Source organism: Symphalangus syndactylus, chromosome 14 (genome assembly GCF_028878055.3).
Source record: "Symphalangus syndactylus isolate Jambi chromosome 14, NHGRI_mSymSyn1-v2.1_pri, whole genome shotgun sequence".
Classification (NCBI taxonomy): Eukaryota; Metazoa; Chordata; class Mammalia; order Primates; family Hylobatidae; genus Symphalangus; species Symphalangus syndactylus.
This window is the reverse complement of record NC_072436.2, coordinates 116,251,442-116,279,394: the sequence shown is the minus strand read 5'-3', so window position 1 is coordinate 116,279,394 and position 27,953 is coordinate 116,251,442. Positions and strand designations below refer to the sequence as shown.

The following is a 27,953-nucleotide window of genomic DNA, read 5'->3' as shown; positions in this document are numbered from 1 at the left end:
TTTCTGTGGAAAGACAGACAGTGTTCTGGAGCATCTTGGACGCACAGTTGTACAAGCACCAAGCCAAGCGCAGATGCGACAGGCCGGGCAGGAGGCCCCGTACCTGGGACGCCGGGGCCAGTGCCGGGGGTGCTCGGTGTCCGGTTCTAGCAGCACCCTCTGCGTGGAAACTCACTAGCCTGTTCACGGCCAAGGAAATGAGGAAAAAACGACCCACCCAGCACCTCACCCGCCACTGCCTCACGGCAGCAAAGACTACAACCACCAACAGGCCTGCCGCAGTGGCAGAGACACCCTCCCCTTTCGGCTACAAATCACATGTGGGTCTGGCGCACGGGCATGAAGCCACCCGCCTCACCCGCCATCCCGGCCAGCTTACGTTGCCATAGCAGTCCTCGTCGTCTTCCGACATGGCCGGCAGGTAAGCGGTGAGCTTCGGAGGCGTCTGCTGGTGCAGGTTCTCCCACGTGACGGACTCGAAGAACGGGTGTGCTTTAAGAGGTCCGTACCCTTCCATTTCCTCACAGCCTAACCGCTTTGTGGCGTCTAAAACCTTAAGTAACAATCAAGACAAGTCACTGCCAGGGTGAAAACGTGATTCTGACCAAAGAAACCCAAAGCTGGTAGCCGGGCGTGGTGGCTCACACCTGTCACCCCAGCACTTTGGGAGGCTGAGGTGGGCGGATCACCTGAGGTCAGGAGTTCGAGGCCATCCTGGCCAACATGGTGACAACCCGTCTCTACTAAAAATTTAAAAATCAGCTGGGCGTGGTGGCGCATGCCTGTAATCCCAGCTACTCGGGAGGCTGAGGGAGGAGAATCGCTTGAACCCGGGAGGCAGAATTTTCAGTGAGCCAAGATTGCACCATTGTACTCCAGCCTGTGCGACAAGAGCAAAACTCCATCTCAAAAAAAAAAAAAAAAAAAAAAAATTTATCTCATCTCATTATAAGTCTCTTTCAATTTCCAAGTGCCTGATTCTTGACAGGAAATTACTGTAGCAGGAATAATAAAAGAAAGTAATATTTTAAAATAAACGGAAATGACTGTACCATTTAGCATTTGCCCAACACTGCACAGCATTTTAAGTTACTGATGCTGGAGCGACTGGGGTTATGACAGTGCAGATGGCTGTAGACCCCAGTTCGTGACATCTGTACAGTTCAGCTTTAGAGTCAGCTACAGGAAAATTTGAAAGACCAGCCCAGGTAAAACAGAGAAGAGAGGTTAGCCTGGGAAAGGTGTATCAGTTTATATTCTAGAGACAGAAGTTTCCTGACCTTCCTGTGCTTTTTGGCCCTGGACATCCCTCCTTACCACGACTCTGGGAGCGGGGTGAGTCCTGCCCCTGCAGGCGGCTCCAGGATCGCTGGGCTCCACAGCCACTGGCTTCTCCCAGCCTGTCTCACCTCTTTCCCCTGGGCTGCGGTGTGGGCTTGATCAGTCCCTGGAGGAGACAGCTCTGCGGCCTTCGAGGGTCCCAGCAACACCCACTCCACAACCGCAGGAGCGTGCTGGTCCCAGTGATGATTCGCTCTCTTTGTTAATTACTCAATTTTTCTTGTTTTAGGATTTTTAACTATACACTGTAAAAGAATCCTTGCTGCTGTTCATTGTATTTTGAGACTGAGATTCCTTTTCACCTGTGTGAGGAAAGGGGCCGAGCCTTGAGAGACAGCACAGGATCCCAGGGCCTGCCTCCCCGTCCACTTGCTCTGTGGTGGATGGAGGGGGCGGGGGGTGGGGAACGGTACCGGGTACTCTCCAGCAGATACTGAGAAGTGAAAATAGGTACTCAAAACTTTGGGTTTTTGTTTTTTTTTGTTTTGGGTTTTTTTTTTTTTTTTTTTTGTGGAGATGGCGTCTCGCTGTGTCGCCCAGGCTGGAGTACAGTGGTGCGATCTCGAGTCACTGCAACTTCCGCCTCCCGGGTTCAAGCCATTCTCCTGCCTCAGCCTCCCAAGTAGCTGGGATCATAGGTGCCCACCACCGTGCCCGGCTAATTTTTATATTTTTAGTAGAGACGGGGTTTCACCATATGGGCCAGGCTAGTCTCAAACTCCTGACCTCAGGTGATCCGCCTGCCTCAGCCTCCCAAAGTGCTGGGGTTACCGGCGTGAGCCAATGTGCCTGGCGAGACGAGATGTAATTATCTACCCTCACTATTAACCCTAAGAACACCATTTTTTGTGAACACAGGAGCCTCCAGGAAAGCCACTCAGAAAGCAGTTTCAGAGGACTCAGGGTGTCCGGGATCACCTTTCCAAAAGGAAATTCACAATATTTACCAAAAGTTTCTCCACGAGGTCTCTTGCCTTAGGGAAGAATTTTTCTGGAAAGTCATACTCCAACTTAATGATCTTCTGAAATATAAGATACTCGTTTCTGTAAAATTAAAAAAAAAAAAAAAAAAGTCATCCCAGGCAGGGTCCCAGAAGCCTCCACACGCAGGGATGAGCGCCCCGGCCTCGCAGCACGGCAAACGCACCCCGGCCCTGCGCGCCGAGAGCCCCCCACCTGGGCACGGCACCAAGTGCTGCCCTCCCCCACCCACCTCGCTGCTGGGAGGGACTGGCGGCCGGTGGGGTGCACCCCAACAGGCTCCAAGGCCCAGGCAACGCTGTCTCCTTACCCAGCTCGGAATGGTGGGAGTCCTGCCACAAGCTGGTATATTATGCATCCAAGAGCCCAAAGGTCTGAACTTTAAGGTAGGGGAAGACAAACAAACAAAGACATGTGTAAAATATAAGCGACAAGCCCAGTCCATTTTCCACTCTGTCTCCACGGGCCCAGTTTCACCTCTAACGCACTTCTAGACCTTTAAGACCAGTTGGGTGTGAGGGTGGAGAGCCCGCCCTCTGGAGAAGCCTCCCTGCGGCCTGGGCCCAGAGGGTCTGCACGCAGCAGGCACCGGCGGTCGCTCAGCTGTCCCCAGAGCTTCGCCGCTTCCAACAGGGCTTACCAACATCCACACACACCTGTCATCCTGAAGCAGAGCAGAGCTCACTCCTGGCACCACGTGGCTACAGACCAGGCAGGGGGCAGGATGGGAGACGATGGGGCTGACCCTGCTCCAGTAAGACAACCAAGAAAGCTGAAGGAAGCACCCTCCAGTCAGTGCTGGTGGAGGGTTCGACAGGGGCAGGAAAGCGCAGCACAGGCGAAATGAATGACCGTTAACATTCACACTTGACTTCCTTCAGTGTTTAGTTCAAATGGGGAGCAACAAAAGAAAACAGGCAGCAGAGCCTCCGCCTTTCAGTGTGGAAGCAGCAGAGAGAAGAGGGGTGCAGGGGGCAGAGCTGTGCCTGGCACCTTCACGGGGTCCTCTCCAGAGCGTGGAATTTAAGCAGAAAGGGATTTTGGGGGTAGCTTTTCACCTCTGTGAATTATTGGATGTTTTATCATAAACACTTACTTTAGAATTTATATATTTTTTAATACGATACAAAAATAGCAGGGGAAGGGCCGGGCGCGGTGGCTCACGCTTGTAATCCCAGCACTTTGGGAGGCCGAGGCGGGCGGATCACGAGGTCAGGAGATCGAGACCACGGTGAAACCCCGTCTCTACTAAAAATACAAAAAAATTAGCCGGACGTGGTGGCGGGCGCCTGTAGTCCCAGCTACTCGGAGAGGCTGAGGCAGGAGAATGCCGTGAACCCGGGAGGCGGAGCTTGCAGTGAGCCGAGATTGCGCCACTGCACTCCAGCCTGGGCGACAGAGCGAGACTCCGTCTCAAAAAAAAAAAAAAAAAAAAAAAGGCCGGGCGCGGTGGCTCACGCTTGTAATCCCAGCACTTTGGGAGGCCGAGGCGGGCGGATCACGAGGTCAGGAGATCGAGACCACGGTGAAACCCCGTCTCTACTAAAAAAAAAAAAATACAAAAAATTAGCCTGGCGTGGTGGCGGGCGCCTGTAGTCCCAGCTACTCGGCGAGGCTGAGGCAGGAGAATGGCGTGAACCCGGGAGGCGGAGCTTGCAGTGAGCGGCGATCGCGCCACTGCACTCCAGCCTGGGTGACAGAGCAAGACTCCGTCTCATAAAAAAAAAAAAAAAAAAAAAAAATAGCAGGGGAAGCCAGTATTACACTTCTGGAAAACACATGTACCAAGGGTGTATCAAATAAACGTTCAGTTAGACCAAGTCATGCCACTTCCCGAAATCCACACCGAGGAATGTAGGGCGGCCCCTCACTCAGCCCAGCACACCCCGTCTCGCCCACTAGAGGGACGACAGGACACCCCCACCCCAACCCCAGGCAAAGAGACCTCCTCCTGCCCGTGCAGGTTGGGTGGCACATCAGACACATGCCAGTGTGTGAATCAATGGAAACCCCTTCAACACACAACAGTACAGAAACAGTCCCATGAACCACAATCTGTTCATGCGACAGAAAACCACACACCGATCAAGACACCCACAAGTCATTCAAATGACCTGGGGAAGTGCCCATTATATAATCATACAGGGCTCAAAACCGCTTGTCCAATATGACTCGAATGGCATAAAAGCCACTCCAACAGCTACAAAATGCATAGAAAAAATGACTGGAAAGACATATACCTGTGCGTCCAATTACTATCTGTGACTATAAGTGGGATTGGAGACTTATTTTCTAAAAACTCTTCATAATTAATTTTTCTTTTTTCTTTCTTTCCCTTTTTTTTTTTTTTCTGAGACAGTGTCTTACCCTGTCACCTAGGCTAGAATGCAGCGGCGCAATCTCGGCTCACTGCAACCTCTGCCTCTGCCTCTGCCTCAGCCTCCTGAGTAACTGGGTTCTACAGGCGCTCGCCACCAGGCCCAGCTAATTTTTGTTACTTTTAGTAGAGACAGGGTCTCGCCACGTCGGCCATGCTGGTCTCGAACTCCTGGCCTCGAGCAATCTGCCAGCCTCAACCTCCCAAAGTAATGGGATTACAGACGTGAGCCACCACGCCTGGCCTCTTTCAATTCTTTATAATAAAAGTTCTTAACTATGTTTAATATCACATGATTAAAAAATTCAAAAGCATAAAAAGAGATGCAGAAATGCCTTCCTCATAATCCTGTTCCCTCACCCCATAGACAACTACCATCATCCGTTCAGTGTCTATCCCTTCAGAGAACCTGAAACGCGCAAATGAGAAAATGTGAACACAGATTCCTCCTTTTTCGCGGAGGGCAGGATGCTGTGGGTATGTTCGTAGAGCTTGGAGACCTTTCTGCACCAATGCTGAAGTGGCCTCCACTCTGAAAGTAAAATCCACAAACAAGGAAACGCTGGCTCTTAGGTGGCGACGACACGCACTATGAAAGCCGGGTACGTCGCGCCCCCCACCTGCGGGAGGGACTGTCCTCTGCGTCGCAGGATGCTGAGCATCCTTGCCTCCCCTGCTGGATGCCAGCCATACCCCTGCTCCAGCTGTGACAACTACAACTGTCCAGACAGGGCCAAGTGTCCCCTGGGGAGCAGAATCACTCCAGCTGGGAAGCTCTGACCTAAAGCAGTGTCCGGCCATGCTAAGAACTCAGTATCTGGCTGGCCGCCATGTCTCATGCCTGTAATCCCAGCACTTTGGGAAGCCGAGATGGGAGGATCACCTGAGCCTAGGAGTTCAAGACGAGATCGGGCAACACAGCAAGACCCCATCTCTATTTTAAAAAATAACTGAATAATAATAAAAAGAGAACTCAGTATCTGCTGGTTAAAAAAAGTTAAAAGAACAAAACCGAGAAAGCCTGGAGACAGCCGAGACCCTGAGTGAGTGCTCAGAGCGCTTCCACCCTCCCATCACGTTTGTGCCACGGCCCCACCTCCCACAGTTTTTCCTGAAGCTGTCCAGCTCAGAAATCCGTCTGGGAACTGCCGCCCCCAGAATCATTCATTCTCTCAGAGTGGCTCACTTCACTCCAGGAAGGTGGCCCCTTGTAACCCGGCGGAGCAGGAGAGTGGCAGCGTGGGACTCCTGTGGTCCTGTCGACTCACGAGAGTACCAGCAGCCGAAGCTGACGCCAGCCCTCAGCAGCACTTGCCTGGCCCGGGACAGGAGGAACCCCAGCCCCACCCTCATTCCACAAAACTGCTCCCTAGACTTGAAACTCCAGACTCTGATGCTGCCTCTCAGCCTGCCGCCTGCCTCCCAGCCACCCTAGACAGCACCTCAGACTTCTCACCAACCCTTGTCGTCAGCTCCCTGGACATCCTCCCCCACACCGCCGGTGGTCCCCTGGCTGGCGCTTCTCCGCTCTCCCCTTCCCTGACCTGCACCGGCCCTGCAGCCCCTGTACCATCTGCACTTTTTTCATTTTCACTACGGAGGCTGCCACCAAGGCCCAGCCATGTCTCTCAAAGACCCTCATGCCTTCTGGACGCCTCCCCCCTCCCATACCCGCACCCTCCAGGGCCTCCCTGCGCTCTGCGGGACCCTGTCCCACTGCAGCTGGTGTGTGGCCGAGCAACCCAAAGGCCGGGCTCCCTGCCCTCCACCCCGACAGGGGGCAGCACCAAGGAAGCCTGGGCTCCGTGCACACGGCAGCCACGCTTTCCTCACTCTAGTTTTTCCCAAAGAAACGATTAGGCTGGGCGTGGTGGCTCACGCCTGTAACCCCAGCACTTTGGAAGGCCGAGGCGGGCAGATCACGAGCTCAAGAGATCGAGACCATCCTGGCCAACATGGTGAAACCCCGTCTCTACCAAAAATACAAAAACTAGCTGGACGTGGTGGCATGCGCCTGTAGTCCCAGCTACTCGGGAGGCTGAGGCAGGAGAATTGCTTGAACCTGGGAGGCGGAGGTTGCAGCGAGCCGAGATCGCGCCACTGCACTCCAGCCTGGAGACAGAGCGAGACTCCATCTCAAAAAACAAAAAAACAAAAACAAAAAAAACCCCAAACGATTCAATCTGCAACCAGAAAGCATCAGCAAACCCAGGAAGCTTAGAATACAACACTAACGTATCACGTGTGTGTAAGCCACGAAAAATACGCTTTAAAATGCGAAATGCTAATTTCTTTCCAAGTACGCTTAGCTACTTAAAGGCCACAAAATTCACTCTCTCAAATATTAATTTCTATGTTAAAGAAAAGGGAAGAACGGCTTAGATGAAAGTGGTTACCTCTTACAGGCGGACTTCTCCGTGAGCAGCTCTGGAGAAACGTACTGCGCTGTTCCCACGAATGAGTTGGCCCTGGCTGCAGAGGAGAGAGAAGGTCACACTCGGACTCACGATCTGTGACAATCAAGGGCTGCGCGGTGGGTGTCGCACATGGCGGACCATGCACCCCCAGGAGCCAGACTTGTCCAGGGCACCCCAGGGCTGGCTCACGGCTCACCGGCTCAAAGACGCCTGCCTGACCCCTGGACACCGGCGCCCTGCACCCTGGTGCTCCCACCCGACACGCGCCTGGACAGCGAGCTGCAAACAAATGGCCAGTACATTCTTCCGGTGGCGCCCGCTCAACGGAGGGCATGAGGACATGGCACTGGCTGGCTCACTGCAGGACCTGGGGTATCCAAACGTGCCCAGGCACACAATAAACAGTTGCAGGCCAGAAACAACCTCCTTTCCATCACAAACAGCTTGGGAGCTGAGGCGCTACAAAGGGAACAAGACTCAGGCCTCCAGCCCAAGGGCCTTCCTCCATAGAGGAGCTGTGACGGAGCAGAGCCACAGCACGAGCTGGCCCGGAGCTACCACGCAGCTGCTGCCCACACCAGCCCTGCCCGTGGGCCGGTTCCGAGTTGTCCCTTCCACCTGCCCTCCTCCGGCAAAGCTCAGAGAACCTCACAGCTTCTGCTGCGGGGACTCATTCCCTTCAGCGAATGGCTTTTCTGCGGACTTCATGACTGCCCAGGTGCGGTGCCTCACGCCTGCAGTCCCACTGCTTTGGGAGGCCAAGGCAGGAGGACTGCTGGAGGCCAGGAGTTTGAGACCAGTCTGAGCAACATAGGGAGACTCCGTGTCTAGAAAGAATTTCAAGAATTAGCCAGGCATGGTGGTGCACCTCTAGTCTCAGCTACTTGGGAGGCTGAGAAAGGAGGATCGCTTGAACCCAGCAAGCTGAGGGCACAGTCAGCCACAATGGCGCCACCGTACTCTAGCCTAGGCAACAGAGCCAGACCCTGTCTCAAGTAATAAACAAAAAACAAACACTTTGTGGCTGCATTTGCATCCTGCCAGGGCCCTCAATGATCCTGCCAAGAACACCAAGGACATCCGCAAACACGCACCCCGCCCCCGCAGGCCCAGAGGAAAGAAAAGCAAACCAAGAGCCAAAAACAAATGAAGCCATTCAACCCTGCAAAGAATCAAAGAAATGCAAATTCAAACAAGACAGCCTATCACATTGGCAAAGGGAAAAAAGAATAAAAATACATAGCGCTGGCAGGGATCTGAGGGGACAGACGCAGCGCTACGGGTGGGGCTGTCAAATGGCATCGCTTCTGGGGGCAGTTTTCCAATGAGCATCAGAAGTCACAAAGATGTTTGCCTCCCCGACCCTGCAGCTCCCTCTCCATGCTCTGTCCTTCAGGGTCCGGCGTGGCACAGCGACGAGGGCCGCGTCTGCTGGCGGGACGGGACGCCACTTGCTCCACCTACATGTTCAGCGTTTCCGTTCCTTACTATAATCGAGCGTTGCTTTTGTGACTTGTACTTTTTTAAATGCCATTATTAAAAAGTCTGAAAATATGTTTTTTTCCTATGGAGAGATGTATATAACGCATAATTAAATGACTGAGGTTGTCGTGCAGCACACAGAGCCGTATGTGTTTTTAAACAGCCACAGTGCGCACAAAGCAAATCTGTGAGGCCAACACCCACCCCATCTCTCCGATGAGCGCTGCATAGTGAGCCGCCGTGCTGTTAGGAGCCTCGCTGCTGCTGCTGTTCTAAGCTTCCAGCAAGCGAGCTATGGGCTGGGATCTCCCGGAATCCCTCCCTGCCCTCTCCAACCTCAGCTGCTCCTAGCTCCCCCAGGGTCTTCCCACCCTCCCTTCTTTCCTCAGGGCTTGCCCACCCTCACCCTCGATTCCTCTGCCACACCTTCCTTAAGGTGGGACTCCGAGCCTCCGGGCATACGCAAAGTCATCCCCTTGGAAAAGGACATCTGTCCTTAGTTTAATCTAGAGACAAACAGCGCCGCTAGAGTGTGGAGAAGACGGCTACCCTCGGAATAATGTTCCAAATGCATAACATACACAGGACTATAGGAGAAAGCAATTATAATCCAATACACGTATCAAATTATTGAAGTAATGGATCTGTGATGTAGTAATACGTGACCTGCATGACACAGCAGCAGGTCACGCCGCAGTAACCCGGCAGCGGTGCTCGGCACAACTGGCATGGTGTCACTACCGTGATGGGACCCCTGCAGCAGGACGTGGGAACACCCGTGACTTCTGATGACAGACATTTGTTGCTGATGTTCATTGGAAGGAAATGGTACGCTTTGCTCAAGGGTTAGTGAAAATTAGTAATTTCCTCCCATCCAGCCTCAGAGGTCCCCTGACTTCTATCTGTGACATCCGAGCTGAGAGCCCCAGACAGAGCGTTAGGAAACCTCAGAGACCACCTAGCTACTTCTCCCTGGAAGCTCAGAGACCGGCCAAGCTCACACCTCTCCAGCTGCTGGAAACTCAGGCCCAGAGCCCCGCACTGGCCGCTGCTGGCCCCGCACGCCACGGGGCTACCGACACTGGGGAAAGAGACAGTGGGGTCTCGGCTGGGTTGTTGTCTCCACCCTCACCAAAGAAACTCCATGGACCACCCATAGTCCCTCAGATCTGCCAGTCATACTGGGAGGCGCAGTGGGAGGAAAGACCTGAAGAAGTGATCCTGAGCTCACAAGACACCTACACTCTCTTCAAAGCCAAGGGTGCCGGCTGCCATCTTATCCATAAACCCACAAAGAAGCACAGAAAAACGCTCCACAAAATCTGACTACCCTTTGGACGAAACACCAGCAAACCAAATGCGGCAACATCTAAAAAGGACTAGGCACCATGACCCAGAGGATGTATGACACAGTGCAAGGCTGGTTCAAAATACAAAAAGCAATGCATTGCATCTCATTACAATAAAGCACTAAGGAAAACACAGGATCATCTCGACAGATGCAGAAAATGCAGTTAACAAAAACTCCCCACCTCTACAGGACAAAAGTATGGAACAGCCGACGCAGAGAAGGGAGGGCCCAGAGCCTGACAAAGGGCACGCACGGCCCACGGCCAACATCGTGCTCGATGGCCAAAAACTGCACGTTCTCCCAAAGACCAGGGTGCCCGGCTCACCACATCCAGCCAACACCAAACTAGAGAGAGGTCTCAGCCAGGACAATTAAGGAAGAAGACAAAAGGCAGCCAGGTTGAAAGGGAAGAAATAAAACGAGCTCGAATCACAGATGACAGGATCCTGTGTGTACAAAGTCCTGCGGACTCCACTGAGAAGCTATTACAACTAACGAGAGCTCAGCAGGGTGCAGGGCAGGAAAAACCAACTGCATTTCCACACAATTTCCAGGAGCAATCCGAAAATAAAATTCACAGTCCCAGCACTCTGGGAGGCCGAGGCAGGCGGATCACCTGCGGTCAGGAGTTCAAGACCACCTTATCCGTAAACGTGGTGAAACCCCGTTTCTACTAAAAACACAAAAAATTAGCCAGGTGTGGTGGTGTGCACCTGTAATCCCAGCTACTCGGGATGCTGAAGCAGGAGAATCGCTTGAACCCGGGAGGCGAAGGTTGCAGTGAGCCGAGATCGCACCACCGCACTCCAGCTTGGGCAACAAGAGTGAAACTCCGTCTCAAAAAAAAAAACAGAAAAAGAAAAAGAAGGGAAGAAAATTCACAACTCTTTTTTTTTTCCCGAGACACAGTCTCACTCTGTTGCCCAGGCTGGAGTGCAGTGGTGTGAGGTCAGCTTACTGCAACCTCCTCCGCCTCCCGGGTTCAAGCGATCCTCCCACCTCAACTGGTCTCCAACTCCTGACCTTAGGTGATCCACCAACCCTGGCCTCCCAAAGTGCTGGGATTACATGTGTGAGCCACCATGCCCAGCTAATAATTCTATTTAGGATAACATTAAAAATAAATAAGAATAAATGTAACAAAAGAAGCATAAAGGTTATACTCTGAAAACTACAAAGTGTTTTTGAAAGAAAGATCTAAATAAACAGAAAGACATCCCACGTTGATAGCTCAGAAGACTTAACATGGGTTAACAATGGTAACGCCTCGTAAGCTCATCTCTAGACTCAACGCCATCCCTTCTCATCCCGGCAGGCTTTCACTGAGGGCAGTGTTTTTCGAGGCCCATCTGCATGGCAGCGTGCATGGGTGCCTCATCCTTCCTTAGAGCTGGAGAAGATTCCCTCGTTGTGTGGACACGCCACTCACTCATCCACTCATCTGATGACACGTGCGTCGTTTCCACCTTTTGGCTGCTGTGAATAATGCTATGGGCATTCTAGCACCTGTTTTTGTCTGAATGTGTGTTTTCACTTCTTTTGGGCTCATACCTAGGAGTGGGACTGCAGGGTCATATGGTAATTCTATTTCCTTTTGAGGAGCTGCCAGCCTGTTTTCCAAAGTAGCTGTACTATCTGACATTCCCACCCACCGCATACGTGGGTTCCAATCCCCCCACATCCTTGCTAACATTTGTTATTATCTGTCTTCTGATCACAGCCATCCTAGTGGGTGTGAGGTAGTATCACCCTGTGGTTTTGATTTGCATTTTCCTAATGACTAATAATGTTGAGGAACTTTGCATGTGCTTATGGGCCATTTGTGTATCTCTCCTTTGGAAAAATGTCTAATAATACCCTTTGTTCCGTGCTTTATTTTTTTTTCTCCCTCTGAGTTCTTTACATTCTGGATACAAATGCCTTATCAGATAGACGATTAGCAGATCGTGTCTCCTATTCGGTGGGTCTTTTCACTTTCGTGATATCACTTGAAGCACAAAAGTGCTTAAACTTGATACAAATCTAACTCATCCTTTTCTTGGTTGCTTATGCTTTTGGCAGTGTATCTAAGAAAACACTGCCTAACCCAATTGTCACATTTAATCCTATAATTTCTTCTAAGAGTGTCATAGTTTTCGCCCTTACGTTCAGACCTCTAATGCATTCGGAGTGAACTTTTTTTTTTGAGATGGAGTCTCACTCCGCCGCCCAGGCTGGAGCGCAGTGGTGCGATCTCGCCTCACTGCAACCTCCGTCTCCCAGGTTCGAGTGAGTCTCCTGCCTCAGCCCCCACTCCAAATAGCTGGGATTACAGGCGCACACCACCATGCCTGGCGAATTGTTGTATTTTTACTAGAGATGGGCAGCTAGTCGCGAACTCCTGACCTCAAGTGATCCACCAGCTTCAACGTCCCAAAGTGCTGAGATCACAGGCGTGAGCCATCGCGCCTGGCCTGGAGTCACTTTTTTTGTTTTTTTTTTGTTGTTGTTGAGGCGGGGAGATGGGAGGCGCAGGGATGGAGTTTTGCTCTGTTGCCCAGGCTGCAGCACAGTGTCGTGATCTTGGCTCACCGCAACCTCCGCCTACCAGGTGCTAGCGATTCTCCTGCCTCAGCCTCCCAAGTAGCTGGGATCACAGGAATCACCTGGCTAATTTTTTTTTCTTTTTTTTTTTTTTTTGAGATGGAGTTTCGCTCTTGTTGCCCAGGCTGGAGTGCAATAGTGTGGATCTCGGCTCACTGCAACCTCCGCCTCCCAGGTTCAAGTTATTCTCCTGCCTCATGAGTAGCTGGGACTACAGGCATGCACCACCACACCTAGCTAAAAACACACCTGTATTTTTAGTAGAGACAAGGGTTCACCATGTTGGTCAGGCGGGTCTCGAACTCCTGATCTCAGGTGATCCGCCTGCCTCGGCCTTCCAAGGTGCCGGGATTACAGGCGTGAGACACCGCGCCCAGCCGTAAATTTTGTATTTTTAGTAGAGACAGGGTTTCATCACGTTGGCCAGGCTGGTCTCGAACTCCCGACCTCAGGTGATCCACTCGCCTCAGCCTCCCAAAGTGCCAGGATTACAGGTGTGAGCCACCTCGCCTGGTCCTGGAGTGAGCTTTTGTGTATGGTGTGAGGAAGGGTAATAACTTTTTAATGAATTAATCATCATTGGAAAAGAATGGTGAACCAATTTGTGGTTTTCAAAAATGGCATGAAAAGGGGAAAGACGCATTTATCCTACTTTTCCTTTCCAGATGATACCACGAGTTAACCCAAAAGTTACTGGGGAGAAGTTTCTCTTTAATGAATTCCATCTCATGAATGTATCAGGCTGTGACCTTTCTGCACTCTCTAATGAGTTAATGAATTTAGGCCAGTTATGGCCATAAATGCTGCTGCTGTCACAGGGAGATGCCAGATAAAGAACACCCACCACCAGTCTCTGAACAGGGAGGGGAGAATCAACTCTGAATGTGATGCAGTGGCCAGGAGAGAGGACCACGTTCAACAACGCCACACAGATGCAAATGACCTGTTTCTTCAACAAACTGCAAGCGAAAAAATTAAAATGGGGGAAGCTACAGATTAAAATAAATGGGTTTGGATAGGAGAGTATTTAATGGCAAAATAAAAAGAAAACATTAAAAAATGAAATTGCGCAAAACTTATTTGAATCCTGTTCGAGTGAGCAACAAAACATGATGATGTACATGAAACAACTGGAAAGATAACTCTGGACGCTGAGATATGAAGCTATTACTGCTCATTTCTATGTATCAAACAGTATGGTATTGTGGGTACGCTTTTAAAAAGATTTGTATTTTAGGGATACATACTGGAATTTTTACAGGGAAAACCAATTGAGGATGCTGGGCATCAGGTCACCAGTACGGAGTGAATTTTTTACAATAAGCAGTAATTCTCCCCAGCCCCATGCATCATAACCAATCCTAAATGAATGCCAACCTGGAAAACACCAAAATAAACCATGTGAAGAGGGGAAGAGCTGCTCTTGGTGATGGGAGAATGGGGACTCTCTCTTTTATTATGCAAATTCCACTTTCCATCATGCGGGAAAATCCATTTTGAAGGCAGCTCCTCTCTGTGCCGGGGGTGGGTGATCCAGCCTAAGCTAGAATGGCGGCAAGCTCAAGGCAGCTGTGGCCCTCAGGAGAGCATCTGGAGTCCACAGCACAGTGGGAAGCGCAATGGCGGCTAGTCTGAGGGTCTGGACGATGGCCATGCACAGATGGGGACAGAGGAGCCACTGTAGTGACTGAAGCCCAAGGCATCCACCCTCTCCAGCCAGCCCCGCCCACACCTGAAACCCACAGCGTCCACCCTGTCCACCCAGCCCTCCCACACCTGTGGCCTTCCTCTCCTTCCTGTTTGGTGAGTCGTGCCTCCACACCTGGCTGCGTACCAGAGAGGCCTGCACAGGTCAGAACACAGGTTTCCAAACCCCACCCCAAGTCTGAACCTCCAAGGACACCCCGAGCTCCCCGAGGTCCTTGCATAGAGGGCACAGGCCAGAGACAGCCCAGGTGGGAAGCTTACTGAGTCAGCTGCCCTCACCAAGATACATCCACAGGCTCCTGTACACGGAGAGGAGGCAGAAGACCTCTCTGCCAGGAGGTCCTCCTCAATCTCCCAAGCCCACACCACTGCCCTGCTCCATCTCCCACCACCTCCCCCTGCAGATACGGGGCCACCCTACCCACCTCACAGGAATGATGGGAAAACCTGCCTCCCTCTAGGAGGAGGGTGTGGCACAGCTGCTGCACAGGTAAGGAACCTCGCTATGCCTTGCTCCCATCAACACTTTTATTCTAGATTTGAAGATGTTTTGGGGAAGCCATCTCTGCACAAAAGAAGTCAACGCAGGAATACATTCCAAGATACGGAACTACCTCAAACAGAAAATGTTACTAAAATTAATCCTCCACATAAATTATAGTTTTTTCCTTTTCCTCAAAGAAGGGGAAAAGAACCACCAACTCATCTATACACACAAGCAACTGGCCCTGGTTTACAACGACGTAAAGACTTTTAGCCTCCTGCTACCAAAAAGCAAAGGTTTATTTCATGATTTCTTCTTTCTTTTCCAGAGACAGGCTCTTGCTCTGTCGCCCAGGCTGGAGTGCAGTGGCAGGATCACGGCTCACTGCATCCTCAATCTCCCAGGCTCAGGTGATCCTCCCACCTCAGCCTCCTGAGTAGCTGGGACTACAGGCACGCTCTACCACGCCCAGCTAATTTTTGTTTTTTATCTTACGTAGAGACAGGGTTTTGCCGTGTTCCCCAGGCTGGTCTCAAACTCCTGGGCGCAGATGATCGACCTGCCTCGGCCTCCCCAAGTGTTGGGATTACAGGTGAGCCACTGTGCCCAAGCTATTTCCCTATTTCATCAGCGCGCTTCGATGCCTATTTTTTTTAAGTGGCTACAGGGCAACAAGACTATCCCTGTGCCAAACACCAGATTCTAAAGAAAATCTACCCACGTAACAAACCTGCACGTGGATCCCCTGAATCTAAAATAAAAGTTGCAATTATGAATAAATAAAGCCTTGGAATAAGGGAGGGGGGAAAAAAAAGAAAATCCACATGAAGGGAAGAGCCCTGGGAGGTGGTTCCTGAGGCTGACTGCGGGCACAGCCCAGGGAGCGGTTCCCGGGACTGACTGTGGGCAGAGCCAGCCCGCAGCGCTCCTGACCCCACGGAATGTTGTGGGCTCATCTCTGGGCAGGAAGTCAGCACAAGGACAGCAGGACACGGACAGATCCTAAGAAAGCTTACGAGACAGAAGTTCCTGTTTGGTTCAACTTTGTCACAGACAACACTGAGGGATATGAGGTTACACTGTGTACACAGAAGTAAGATTACCCGTCAGTAAGACGGTTACTATTTAACAGGAATGAGTCAAACACATCAAGGTTTCAGGGCACGTCTGAGACGCCAGGAAGACCGCCCTGGCTTTGTGCAGCTTTGGGAGGGAGGTGCGCATTCTGGCATGGCACTGGACGGGGAGGGGAGCAGGGCTACAAAAGGCAGCGGATGGCAGCAGAACTAAGCCACCTTAGAAAACAAGAGGCTCCGGCTTGACTGCTAGTTTCAGTCTTAGCCCCAAAAGGGTGATGTGTTTTATTTATTTATTTATTTATTTATGGGATGGAGTGTCACTCTGTTGCCCAGGCTGGAGTGCAGTGGCACGATCGGGGCTCACTGCAACCTCTGCCTCCCGGGTTCAAGCGATTCTCCCGCCTCAGCCTCCTGAGTAGCTAAGACTACAGGCGCGCACCACCACGCCCAGCTAATTTTTTATATTTTTAGTAGAGACGGGGTTTCACCATGTTAGCCAGGATGGTCTCCATCTCCTCACCTCGTGATTCGCCCGCCTCGACCTCCCGAAGTGCTGGGATCACAGGCTTCTTTTATTTTGTATTTATTACTACTATTTTTTAACAGTTGATCGCTCTGTTACCCAGGCTGGAGTGCAGTGGGATCATCCCAGTTCACTGCATCATCAATCTCCCATTTCAGCCTCTCGAGTAGCTGGGACTACAGGTGGGTGCCATCACACCAGGATGATTTTTGGCTTTTTTGTAGATATGGAGTCTCACCACGTTGACCAGTGGCTGGCCTCGAATTCCTGGCCTCAAACGATCCTCCTGCCTCAGCCTCCCAAAGGCCTAGGATTACAGGTGTGAGTCCCCATGCACAGCCAGGGTGATGTTTGAGGATTCTCAGAGAAGTTCCCAGACCCAAGACAAGGTCTTAGGGCCTCCACGACTGTGCAGAGATGAAAGCACCAACTGACAGAATCTTAGCCAGAGCCCTGGGTGTGAAAACACAGGGCTGGAAACGCCCAGAAGGGAGAGATAAGGCCCGGTGGAGGAAAGGAGCAACTACCTCAAGGCGCCAAGAGAGGCCCCACAGGCACCAGCTGGGTGCCTCCCAGCACACAGATACAGGGCCAATTCCTAAGAAACAGAAAAGCCGAGCTGAGTCCGGAGTGCCTGCCTTGCTGAAGGGCCTGCTCTCCACCCAGCTGTGCTCTCCTCCAGCTACTGGGGGCCAGCTGGCCGTCCGCGGAGACGACGCCGGAACCACCACCGCTCGATGCTCACGGTTCCCCTTTGCCACACGAGAGCAGCTACAACAACATGGTCACTTCTGTCTGAATCTTTCCTCCAGCAACAAACCTGCACTCACGTCCCTCCAAACCGGGCTCCAGTACTTCTCACCCCCACAGAGCCCTCTATGGAGGCCTTTCTCTGACGGGCACCCCAAGCCCAGGCAGAGGCCCATGCACCACTTGGAGGCCCTTGGACCCAGCCTCTTGACCCAGACAGACTCCAGCAATCACCCGAGGTTCATCTTCAAGGTCACTTATAATGCACACAACAGCCTTCAGCTTCCCCAAACCTCATCCCAAGGCTTTATCTTCTCTCTACCCAGCACTCCGGAGCAGTCTTCAGAATGTCAACTGCCTTTCTTTACGCCTCCAGAGTTTGTGATTTCTACCCAATAAGCACCTGAAGGGCATCGAGACGCCCCTGGCCGGCTAAGACAACCTAGGCCACTTCTCTGGCCCAAGTGGACTTTCAGCAACATCTCCGATGGAGTTGTCACAACATGGTCCAAGGCTAGAAAGTACCCTTGGGAGCAGGACTCGGAGGCTTTGTGATGACAAACATGCACGTGGCCAGCAGGGAGACAGAGGGAGAGGTAACGGAGGGAGGGCACTGAGGTACGGGGATGTGCGCCCCCGGATACTACCTGCAATACAGGCAGGAGGAGCCAGGAGCTGACCACACCGGCTCCACGTCCTGCACGCGGGTGGCTGGGTACGCATGTGGCCCCTGCACTGTCCAGAAGACAAGCAGGGGAGGATGAACCAGAGCAGGCGCCGAGGAGAACCAGTGACCTCCCGCTCTACACCAACACACACTGCCTGGGGCCCCCAGGAAGACCTGCTGGCATGGCAGGGTCTTGCCCAGAGAAAGTTCAAGATCTGTTTGAGAACAGCCACGGTGTCCCCACCTCAGTCGCTGATGAAGATGACACAATGCAACACACTCCTCAGAAGTCGCTTTCCATCTTAAGCACAGAGCCAGGCTCTGCTAGAAATAAAACTCACACACCTTGTTTGCTCTCTGGGGATAAGACTTTTGCTGTTCCAAAATCTGTGATCTGGATGTGCATATCTTCATTTAACAAAATGTTTTCCGGTTTAAGGTCCCTGTAAAAGTAGATTTTCACATTTGAGAAGAAATACTTAGAACAGCAACATTATTACGTACTCTAAATTTTGCTGAAAACAAAATGAACGAATGACTGCATATGATCCTTACAGACTGACAACCAGGGCTACAGGCCTAAAGCTCACAAGCAACAAGTGTGGACTGTACACAGTGGGGATTCACCACCTCACATCTCCACGTCATTCTAACTAGCTTTTTAATGAAGTAAAATCTATCATCTTTAACGCACAAAATGAAAGCTATGCACACTTCTGAGCTGACTTTATCAGAAACTCACGAAAAATGAGACCAGAAAGAAGTACACACAGAAGCTACAACTGAAAAAGATAACAAGCATCAGTCAAGATGGTGAAAAGAGTCATGAGCTCGCCAGGAAAGACACGCAGCCATTGGATGTGGTATTTGCAGGAGAGCCTCTCCACGTCAGCGCTCCACGGACGTGTGGCCTCGCCTTGGCAATCAGGCTGTGGCACAGGCAGGCATCTCAGTCACACCCATCCAGAGAGCACTCCAACCAGGCTGACCTCAAGGGCGGGGGCCATCTGGGCATCAGCTGTGGCCTGTGAGCCAAACGGTCACTGGCCCTGATCATTAAACTGACGTCCTGCAAACCCCACCCAGCCACCCCCGAGGTTACCTGTGAATGATGCCCTTGCCGTGCAAGTACTCTAAAGCAGACACAATCTCGGCCGTGTAAAATCGGGTACAGGTCTCATCGAATGAACCGATTTTGCGAATATATTTAAGTAGTTCTCCGTTTTTGGCATAACTAAGGCCGAAATCTGAATATTGTGCAGTTAAGGAAGTGTAAAAACCTTTTGTTTTGTTTTGGAACAGGTTTACTCCCTTGCCCAGGCTGGAGTGCAGGGGCACAATCATAGCTCACTGCAGCCTCAACCTCCCTGGCTCAAGCGATCCTCCCACCTTAACCAACCCAAGTGGCTGGGAATGTAGGTACGCGCTACCACGCCTGGCTCGTGTTTTTTATTTTGTAAAAGTCATTTTTTGAAAACTAACCTTAAAAGTCTGATGAGAATTTTTAATTAAATGCAAACTGAAAGTACCTGCGGCCCAAGACAGTCATGTCACTGGATCTGACGGGCATCCCAGGCCCCAGCTCCAAGACGAGGCACCAGCATGATGAGGGGTTTCTCATCAAGAACACCATTACACGGTCTCAAGGAAACAGGAACAGAGCCTCTCAGCCCGACTGCCCCTCTGGCCCCTGGCCGTGTCTACAGCCTCAGTGAAAGGGAACCGTTGGAGACAGGGCCTACGGACCCCGACCAAAAAGCGCGTATAACTCACGTGCAGGCTTCAACGCACAAAGATCCTGGGGGCCGGCGGAGCAGGGTCGGAGAGCGCGGCAGCCCCTGCCCTGAGACCCCGGCTTTATGTGCTGCGCATCCACGCGTGGCACTGCCCCTTCCATGCAGGCTCCTTCCGCGGATAAAGTGACACATTTTCTTTTGTTTTTTTTTTAAGATGCAGTCTCGCTCTGTCGCCAGGCTGGAGTGCGGTGGCGCTACCTCGGCTCACTGCAACCTCCGCCTCCCGGATTCAAGCAATTCTCCTGCCTCAGCCTCCCGAGTAGCTGGGACTACAAGCACGAGGCACCACACCCAGCTAATTTTTGTATCTTTAGTAGAGACGGGGTTTCACCACATTGGCCAGGATAGTCTCCATCTCTTGTCCTCGTGATCTGCCCGCCTCGGCCTCCCAAAGTGCCGGGATTACAGGCGTGAGCCACCGCACCTGGCCAAGTGACACATTTTGTAAGACAAAAGCCATGTCGTGCACTTCTACACTCACGAAGTGTGTCTGGGAGGCCCCCTCCTCTGGGCTCCATCTGTAGCCTCCTTTTCCAAGACGACTTAAGACCGACAATAAATGGATCCCAGATGCAGAGTCCCCTGAAAGCGGCAAACGTCCATCCCCATTACCGGAAACCTCCAGATACTTCACACTTACTGGCAGCCCAGGACACGGGGACCCAAATCCTTGCCTGCCCTGAGCAGTGGCTCTCGAGGCCAGGAAGGGGGGCTCGTGCTCAGAGCCAGGCTAGCCTGCCTGCTCAGTTCTGGCTTCTGTTTGCCAGGGTACCATCATCTCCCACCAAGGATGAACCTGAAGCTTCAGGGCAACGAGGAGAAACCCAGAAGGGAAGGGACTTGCAACCAAGGCTGCCCAAAGTGGCCCCTGTCCAGGCCCATCTCTAAATGCAACCCACACCGAGGATGCCTGGTGGGGCAGAAGTCCCTGGGTCTCGTTCCTGTCAGGGGCGAGTGAACCTTCACAACCTCCCGCGGCTTTGGAATTTGACTTAATGACGAAGGGCAACATGGATCACTGGACAAAGACCTGGAGTTCCCACTACCTGCACTGCTCTGGCCAATCCCATTTGGAAATCAGTCAGCAAGATTCGCTCTCCTCTGGACTCTGAGCCCCCGGGAGGAGAGGACGGGAGAGGTCAAGGGTGTGCAATTCTGTTGCAGCCTCACAACCAACAAGCAGCCGTGTTCCGAGGGCTCTGCGGGAAGGAAACCCAGAGGGACTCCCGTGGCTCAAACGGGGGCAGAGACATGCAGGGCCCCGGGGCACGTGAAGGTGAGAGACAGAACATACCGTGAAGCCACTGAGAGCGGGGGACAGAGGCAGGAACAGGGATGACACTGGAGGACAGCAGGCCTGCCTGGAGGCCAGCATTCTCTAAATCCTTCCACAAACCAACAGCAAAGCCCGCCCCGGGCCACGTGCCTAGCAGCTGCCCAGCCACTGCCCTGCTCCTCTCTAGGCAACATCCCAGGGAAGCACCTTGCGTCGTCTCCATTTCCTCACCTCTTATTCTTCCTTGAACAGTCTCCCCAAGAAACTGCCTACCCACCATCAACAACTGGCACAGGGCAGATCCACGGGTCAGGCTGTGTGCACCCGACCGCTTCACAGCCCCTGGGTGGGCAGCCAGCACCCTCCATCACAAACCGTTTGATCCCGTGGCCTCTGGGTCTCCGTCATTCGAACTCAGGAGCAAGACCCCATCACAATCTCCTCTCCTCGGTGGGCCCCTCCTCGTGTTCACCCCTGCACTGGGGGAACCCAGGCTCTACTCACAGAGGAGCCAACCTCTGGGCAGCCTGCCAGCTCGCTGTGAAAGTCCTCACGGCCCTGACTCCTCCTGGAGCTCTGCTGGCAGCACCTAAGTGCCCACTCAGACCTGAATGGCGGCACCAGCAGATGCATGAAATGCCAGCCTAACACCCGCCCCTGTCTCTCCCAGCTCAGCAGCAGACACCACTGTGCACTAGGCTTGAGGGCCAACTCCCAGGAGCTGCCCCTGACTCCATTCTCTTGACCAGTCTGTTCATAAGACCTCGACCACTGCCCCTGCCCCTGCTCTCGTGCCCATTCTCCCACCTGGCCTAGGAGCAGCCAGAGCAAACCCCACATTCCCCGCCACAAAGAGAAGGAAGTCCAGGCCGGGCGCCGTGGCTCACGCCTGTAATCCCAGCACTTTGGGAGGCCAAGGCGGGCGGATCATGAGGTCAGGAGATCGAGACCATCCTGGCTAACACAGTGAAACCCCGTCTCTACTAAAAATACAAAAAATTAGCTGGGCGTGGTGGCGGGCGCCTGTGGTCCCAGCTACTCGGGAGGCTGAGGCAGGAGAATGGCGTGAACCCAGGAGGCGGAGCTTGCAGTGAGCGAAGATCCCACCACTGCACTCCAGCCTGGGCAAGAAAGCGAGACTCCGCCTCAAAAAAAAAAAAAAAAAAAGAAGGAAGTCCAGAGTCAGTGCCAGGCTGCCACGGCTCAGGGGCCCAGCCCACCACAGCCTTTCATGCCCCACCCCACACTCCTGCCCAGGAGTTTAAAGAGCCCCACACTGCCGCCAGCCCCTACCCAGCCCTAAGACTCTTGGCAGCACATCTTGCTGCCGGGAAGCCTCTGACACGGATAGTCAGTGCATGTCCAGCTCCTCCACCAAAATCGAAGCTTCTCGAGGGCAGAGACGCCAACCGGCATACCAGCACATCCCCATCACCCATCAACCTGCACTTGGCAAGCGCCTCCAAACAAACAGAGCACACACACTCCGCCGGCAGCTGAAGGAGCTGCAGGATGGTGCTAAGAGTGGGGAGCAGGCCAGAACAAAGCTCTAACACAGAAGAGCCTGGTGCTCGGGAGAGACGGGGAGGACAGGTGGGAGGACTCAGGACCTTCCCCAGGCAGGTTGGGGAGGCCACGACACTTGGGCCAGCTTGGAGGGTGGCGGGGGAGGAAAAGAGCAGGTGCAGACTGCACCTGCTGGGGGCGATGACGGTGTGGCGTGGCCAGCCCAGCCACTGGCAGGCCCACAGGTCAGCTGGATGGGGCAGAGGTGGGGCCCACCCCAACTTCCACCGGGCCTTGCCTCCCGGATTCCTGACCCAAGGTTTAATAACAGAAAAGATGGCGTTCTAGGGGAGCAAGGGACAGCGACCAAGCAAGCCGCAGCAGAGGGGACTGTGCTGGAGCCACATCAATGGCTTCTCCGGGAGGTAACGTCCTGTGCAGACTCACAGCCACACCCTGGGGCTGCCTCGGCTGCCTCCCTGAATGTCAGCGGCCTGAGGGACCGCACTTGACAGGGAGCCGGGGCTGCTTGTGGGAACACACAAGGTCTGATTCCAAGTGAGAGGGGTGACTGGTGTGGCTTCAGACGGCACCGACCACGCAAAGGATACACAGCTTCTCGTCGTCCTGAAATGTGAAGTAAAGCTTAACAAAGAAGGGGTGATCCAGGCGCGACATGACATCCCGCTCTCTGGTTACATACGGGACCTTGTTCTCTTTTATGATATGTCGCTTCTCCAGAATTTTAACTTCAGGTGAGAGAGAAGTGAGTTACTATCAGAAACAACAAAAAACACTAAAGACATGACTCACAAAGTAACTGGTACAAATTACAGCCTTTCAAACATTGTATACACCAGCCTGGTGGTCTCTAAAGCCAACAGTGTCCTGTACCCAGAAATCAGCGCAGAAACCCCGGCCCTGCCACCCCGGCTGCCCTGCACGGCGCCGCTGGCCCTGCTCCCAGACGCACAGCTCCCTGCAGCCCATACTCACTCGCGTATTCTCTGGAGGTTGCCAGTTCTCGAGCCAGGACAACCTGGTTTGGAAAGAAAAGGAGAAAAAGAAACACGCAATGTAATAACCAGGACACTGGGTCTGACAAGTCCCTCTGCCCCACACGCACGCTTCCTGTCCCCACTGAAGACTTGAATCTACAGTGAAATATTTTGGGTCTTGTACTGACAAGTAGATCTAAAAGCCAATGCTCGTGTTAATGTGTTCTAACAGCTAAGAGAAAACATATCCATCTCTCCATTGTTTTCAGAAGCTTCTTGATCAGCTGCTAAGAGTCCTAACGGTGCAACACAAGTATAAATTCAGGAGCCTCTTCGACTGCCACGCTCTTCACGAACAGCAGGAACACAGTGGTGTCACCACAAGTGGTAGGGCACAGGGGCTTCTTTGAAAACAATTTGTCCTTCTAGTATACATTCATTGCAAAGGCTGCCCTGAATTTTCATTTTTGGAAATAATTGTTATCATACATTTCGTATGAGGGCGCTTGCGGAGACCATGAAGAGAGCCTGGGTGTAAAGGACGCAGGGAGCTAAACCAACAATGCATGGCCCTGCGTGCCCACAAGAGGGAGCCACCTTCCCGGGATGCAGCAGGCCTCCTGCCCTGTCCTCCCCTTAGCACCCCTGAGTCCTGCACTCAAACCCCACCTCCCAGACACAGCACTCCAGCAGGGCAGGCATCCCAAACAGCGGAGAGACCCTCCACTCGGACTAGCCTGGGGCACACCCTGAGGCACCGGACTGGAAATTCCTGGTGGGCCCACAGTTTAGCCAAGTTTAGCCAGAGCGCATGAGACAGCTGTGCCAGGGAGGCCCCACCACCACCAAGTGGTACACAAGTGTCTCCTAAGACACCCACAGGGGGACAGCCTAAGGAGCAGGGAGCAGAGGAAACCCGCCCTGTTACATTCCTGGGAGCTGGCAGGAAGACCTTCAGGAGGCCACAGGGCCAGGTCCACCTGGCTCCGGGCTGTGAGCTGCAATCCGGGGCAGGACTCCTGACGGACACGTCAGAAGAGATCCTGGAAAGCACCAAGTGAGACGCCCTGCGGCGCTCAAGAAGAATGAAGTTGGATTCTGGGGACTCTACGTACTCAAGATCTTCCCAGAGGAATACGCCACGCATGGATGGCTCTCAGCTGCCGGGGAGAAAGGGGAAGTGGGCCAGGCAGGGCTCCCCTCTCTAGCTCATGTTTCTGGGAGGTCACATTTCTCCACAAGAGCACGTGCTAGCTTCATAAGTAGAAAAAAGGGAGAAAGAATTGTGAGCGAGCACTGATATTTAGTGGAACGCTTTCTAAGGGGATACTGATGTCATCTTTCTGTTGTCTAAACTCAACACTTCACAAGCAGGTTTCCTACAGGAAGGAAGGATCCTCTTCCAGAGAATGGCGCGTGACGTGTCCCTCCCTGGAGGTTGTGACCGTTCTCAGGGGGCCTCCCGGCTCTCCGGTGCTGCACCTGGCTCTTGCCCAGCCTCCTAACTATCACTGTCCTTTCCCCCTCCCCGGGAAATCAACTTTAATGTGATCTCCATTTCAGGAAAGCTGAGAAAGAACTGAGGGTAGCACATGTAATCTAAGACCCAGTACTGTGGATTCCAAACAGCCCCATGGAGGAGCCTCCGGCTCACCGTGCTCTCCCGGGCACCTCCCTGGTGCAGGTTCAGAAAGACACGGACCACAGCCTCTGGAGGGACAGTGCCTGCTCTCCACCCATCTCCAGAACCCAGGGAAACACACAGTTTCACAAATGAGTCTTCCTTTTTCAGTCGAGATACATGTAAGGGCCATGTATGGTGACACATGCCTGTGGTCCTAGCTACTCAGGAGGCTAAGGCAGGAGGATCGCTTAAGCCCACGTGGTGAAGGCTGCAGTGAGCTATGATCACACCACTGCACTCCAGCCTAGGTGACAGAGCAAGACCCTGTTTCTAAAAGGATAAATACATACATAATAAAATAAAGTTGAATTAAAGAGAGAAATATAGGGAAGTAAAACTGAGGCCAAGCACAGTGGCTCACGCCTGTAATCCCAACACTTCGCAAGGCTGAGGAGAGAGAATCACTTGAGCCTAGGAGTTCAAGACCAGTCTGGGCAACAAAGTGAGACCCTGTCTCTACAAAAGATTTTAAAATTAGCTGGGCACGGTGGTGCATTCCTGTAACTGCAGCTACTTGGGAGGCTGAGGTAAGAGGATCACTTGAGCCCAGGAAGTCGAGGCTGCAGTGAGCTATGATCATGCCATTGCACTCAAGCCTGGGCGACAGAGCAAGACTCTGTCTCAAAAAACAAGTAAAGCTGAGAAAAGAGGAGGCCTCCTCTTTCACTGGGTGGTTGTAAGCAGCCATGCACAATGCCCAAGGTTTTCCAAAGAGTTTCTTCTTTCTGAAAGGATCTGAGTCCCCACACTTTGGGGACTAGTCTCATGGTTAAGGGACTTTTCATGAGGGCATAATCCTTTTATAAAAAAATTATTTCATAAAACCTGCAATTGAAAAAATCTAAAGCGTAAGGGCAGCAAAAGTTAACGTTAATTAAAACAATATGTTGGGAATATGGGTAAGCTATATTTCATGTTTTTCTTTGCATTGTGCAAAATTTCATATATGTAAAAAAGAGAAAAAAAGGAAAATAAACCTCACATATAGTTTCTTCACAAAGGTCAGGCAAGAAACAATTATTCAGGAACTCACCCAGGCTCTCCAGAGCGAGGTGCCCCCAGGGCTCCCTGGAATGGCCCTAGCACACACACACGGTGGCCACCTTGGCGACCATGCGACTCTGGCAGCACGGGACTCTGTCTCTTTATAGAGGCCCAGATGGAGACAGTGCACCCCGAGTTGCTCAGGCCTCCCCTGAACCTGTTACAACCTTCACTAAATCCACAACCACACACGGCTTCATGGGTCCCACGTCAGCAAAACGTCCCATGTCAGCTGCTTTGAACCTTCATTTCTTTGCTTTCAGAGGAAAAAACACCCCGAGACAGGTAACAAGTGTGACTTGACAGTACTGCGACAATACTTCTGTTCGTGAAACTCGGGACAGAAGAATCTGGAGGCTGTGTCTCCAGCAAATGTCCAGAGCGTACTGTTGTATGTATTTAAAAAAACAAAACAGAGAAATAAAAAAAGGTCAATAAATGTCCCCAAAAACCTCTGGAGAGATATTAACTTTCAATCTAAGAACAAGAACAGCTTCCCAGGGCCCTGCCAGTGAGACACAAGGCCACAGAACGTAACCTGCTGATGCCAGGTTAAAATGAAGTTAACTACATTAGAAAAAACCTCCGCAGACCATCACGAGATGTGTCTAACGTTCTCATCTACGAAACCGGGTTAAATATTTAGCCACTCATCACGTGATCTGCTTGGGGGGTACCCAGCCCCCAAAGACTCAAGTGGCGTTCACAACAGGTGACACCCCTCAAGGGGCCCGAGACCTCCTGCCGGGAAGGACACCAGCCTTGGAGGGAGTCTCCAGCAAGCCCCGAGGAAGGTGAGCCTCCCCAAGGAAATCACATGCGTCTGACACCCAGCAGCAGCAAATACTCACCGTGGAAAAAGGGCCTTCCCCAAGAATTTTCCCAAACTTGAAGTCCTCAGGCCGCTTCTTCCGAGGCTGCGGCGGTGGCGTCCTGCAGGGAGCCAGCGTCGGGCTGAGGCTCGGATGCAGTGCCGTCCATGGCGGGGCCCTGCGTGGTGCCACCAGGAATGCCAGGTTCTGTGCTGGACTCAGTCTGGGTCCTCACCATTGATGGGGACGGGCAGGAACATAACACCACGGTGGACTGGATGGGCACGGCACCATACTGGGGGGACTGTAAAAAGTAAAGTAGAGGTTCTTCTTCAAAGACTTTCCTCCCCATTTCATTAGGAATAAATAGTAACTGCTCTGAGAAGCAAAATGTATTCAAAGACCTGTGCTAACACTCTTAAATATTGACCAGCCGTGACAATCAATGTACTTTGTACTCTCAGCTCTCACAATTTAGCCTAAGTATTTGCCCTAACATGCTTATACTGGTCCAATCAAATATTAGGTCCATAGTCTGTTCGTCTTCCTTGTTTGAAACTGTTTTTACCTTTCTCAGCATTCCACAAGTTACTTCCTCCTTCCTTTGTTTTCCTCTACCTTTGCCTCTTTTAGAAGTTCTAAGTTGCCAGCCAATCGGGACAAATACAGAATGTGAGGTCCCATTCTAGCCAGTGGAAACCGGACACAGCAGTAGGGTGGACGCATCAGGTTATAAATGACCCTGTCTCCTTTGTTCAGTGTACTCTCGTGGCAAAACTGCTGGTGAATGTACCCTTTCCGCAGGAAGTAAAAATGGCCTTACTAAATAAATTACATTTATGTTCAAGTGCTATTTCTTTACGGCACCAGGGAACAATCATTTCAAACAGGACAAAGAGGAAAAGGAGGTAAGGCTCAAGGCAGCTGCCTTGTTCTCAATGCAGGGACTAAGGTGTAAGGACCTCATCTCAACGCTCAAAAACAAACCCCAAGCACAGGGCAGGCCAGCTGAGCCCCGCAGTCCGCTGTGAGCTGCCGGCCTCCTCTCCCGAGTCCTGCCCGCGCCATGGCTGCCCGCTACTCCACCGGGCAGCG

General features: G+C 52.3%; 1 protein-coding gene across 1 annotated transcript; it reads right to left on the bottom strand.

Moving 5' to 3' along the window:
- On the bottom strand, nucleotides 1–27,583 carry LOC129462538 (putative 3-phosphoinositide-dependent protein kinase 2). The gene is given in 11 exon segments (XM_055242599.2): nucleotides 1–346; nucleotides 348–553; nucleotides 2,289–2,385; nucleotides 2,633–2,701; nucleotides 7,096–7,171; nucleotides 18,088–18,185; nucleotides 18,845–18,989; nucleotides 22,932–23,069; nucleotides 23,317–23,359; nucleotides 26,898–26,979; nucleotides 26,981–27,583. Coding segments are annotated over 11 exon segments (1,275 nt in total). The 5' UTR covers nucleotides 27,211–27,583; the 3' UTR covers nucleotides 1–255.
- Nucleotides 27,584–27,953: the final 370 nt, after the last annotated feature.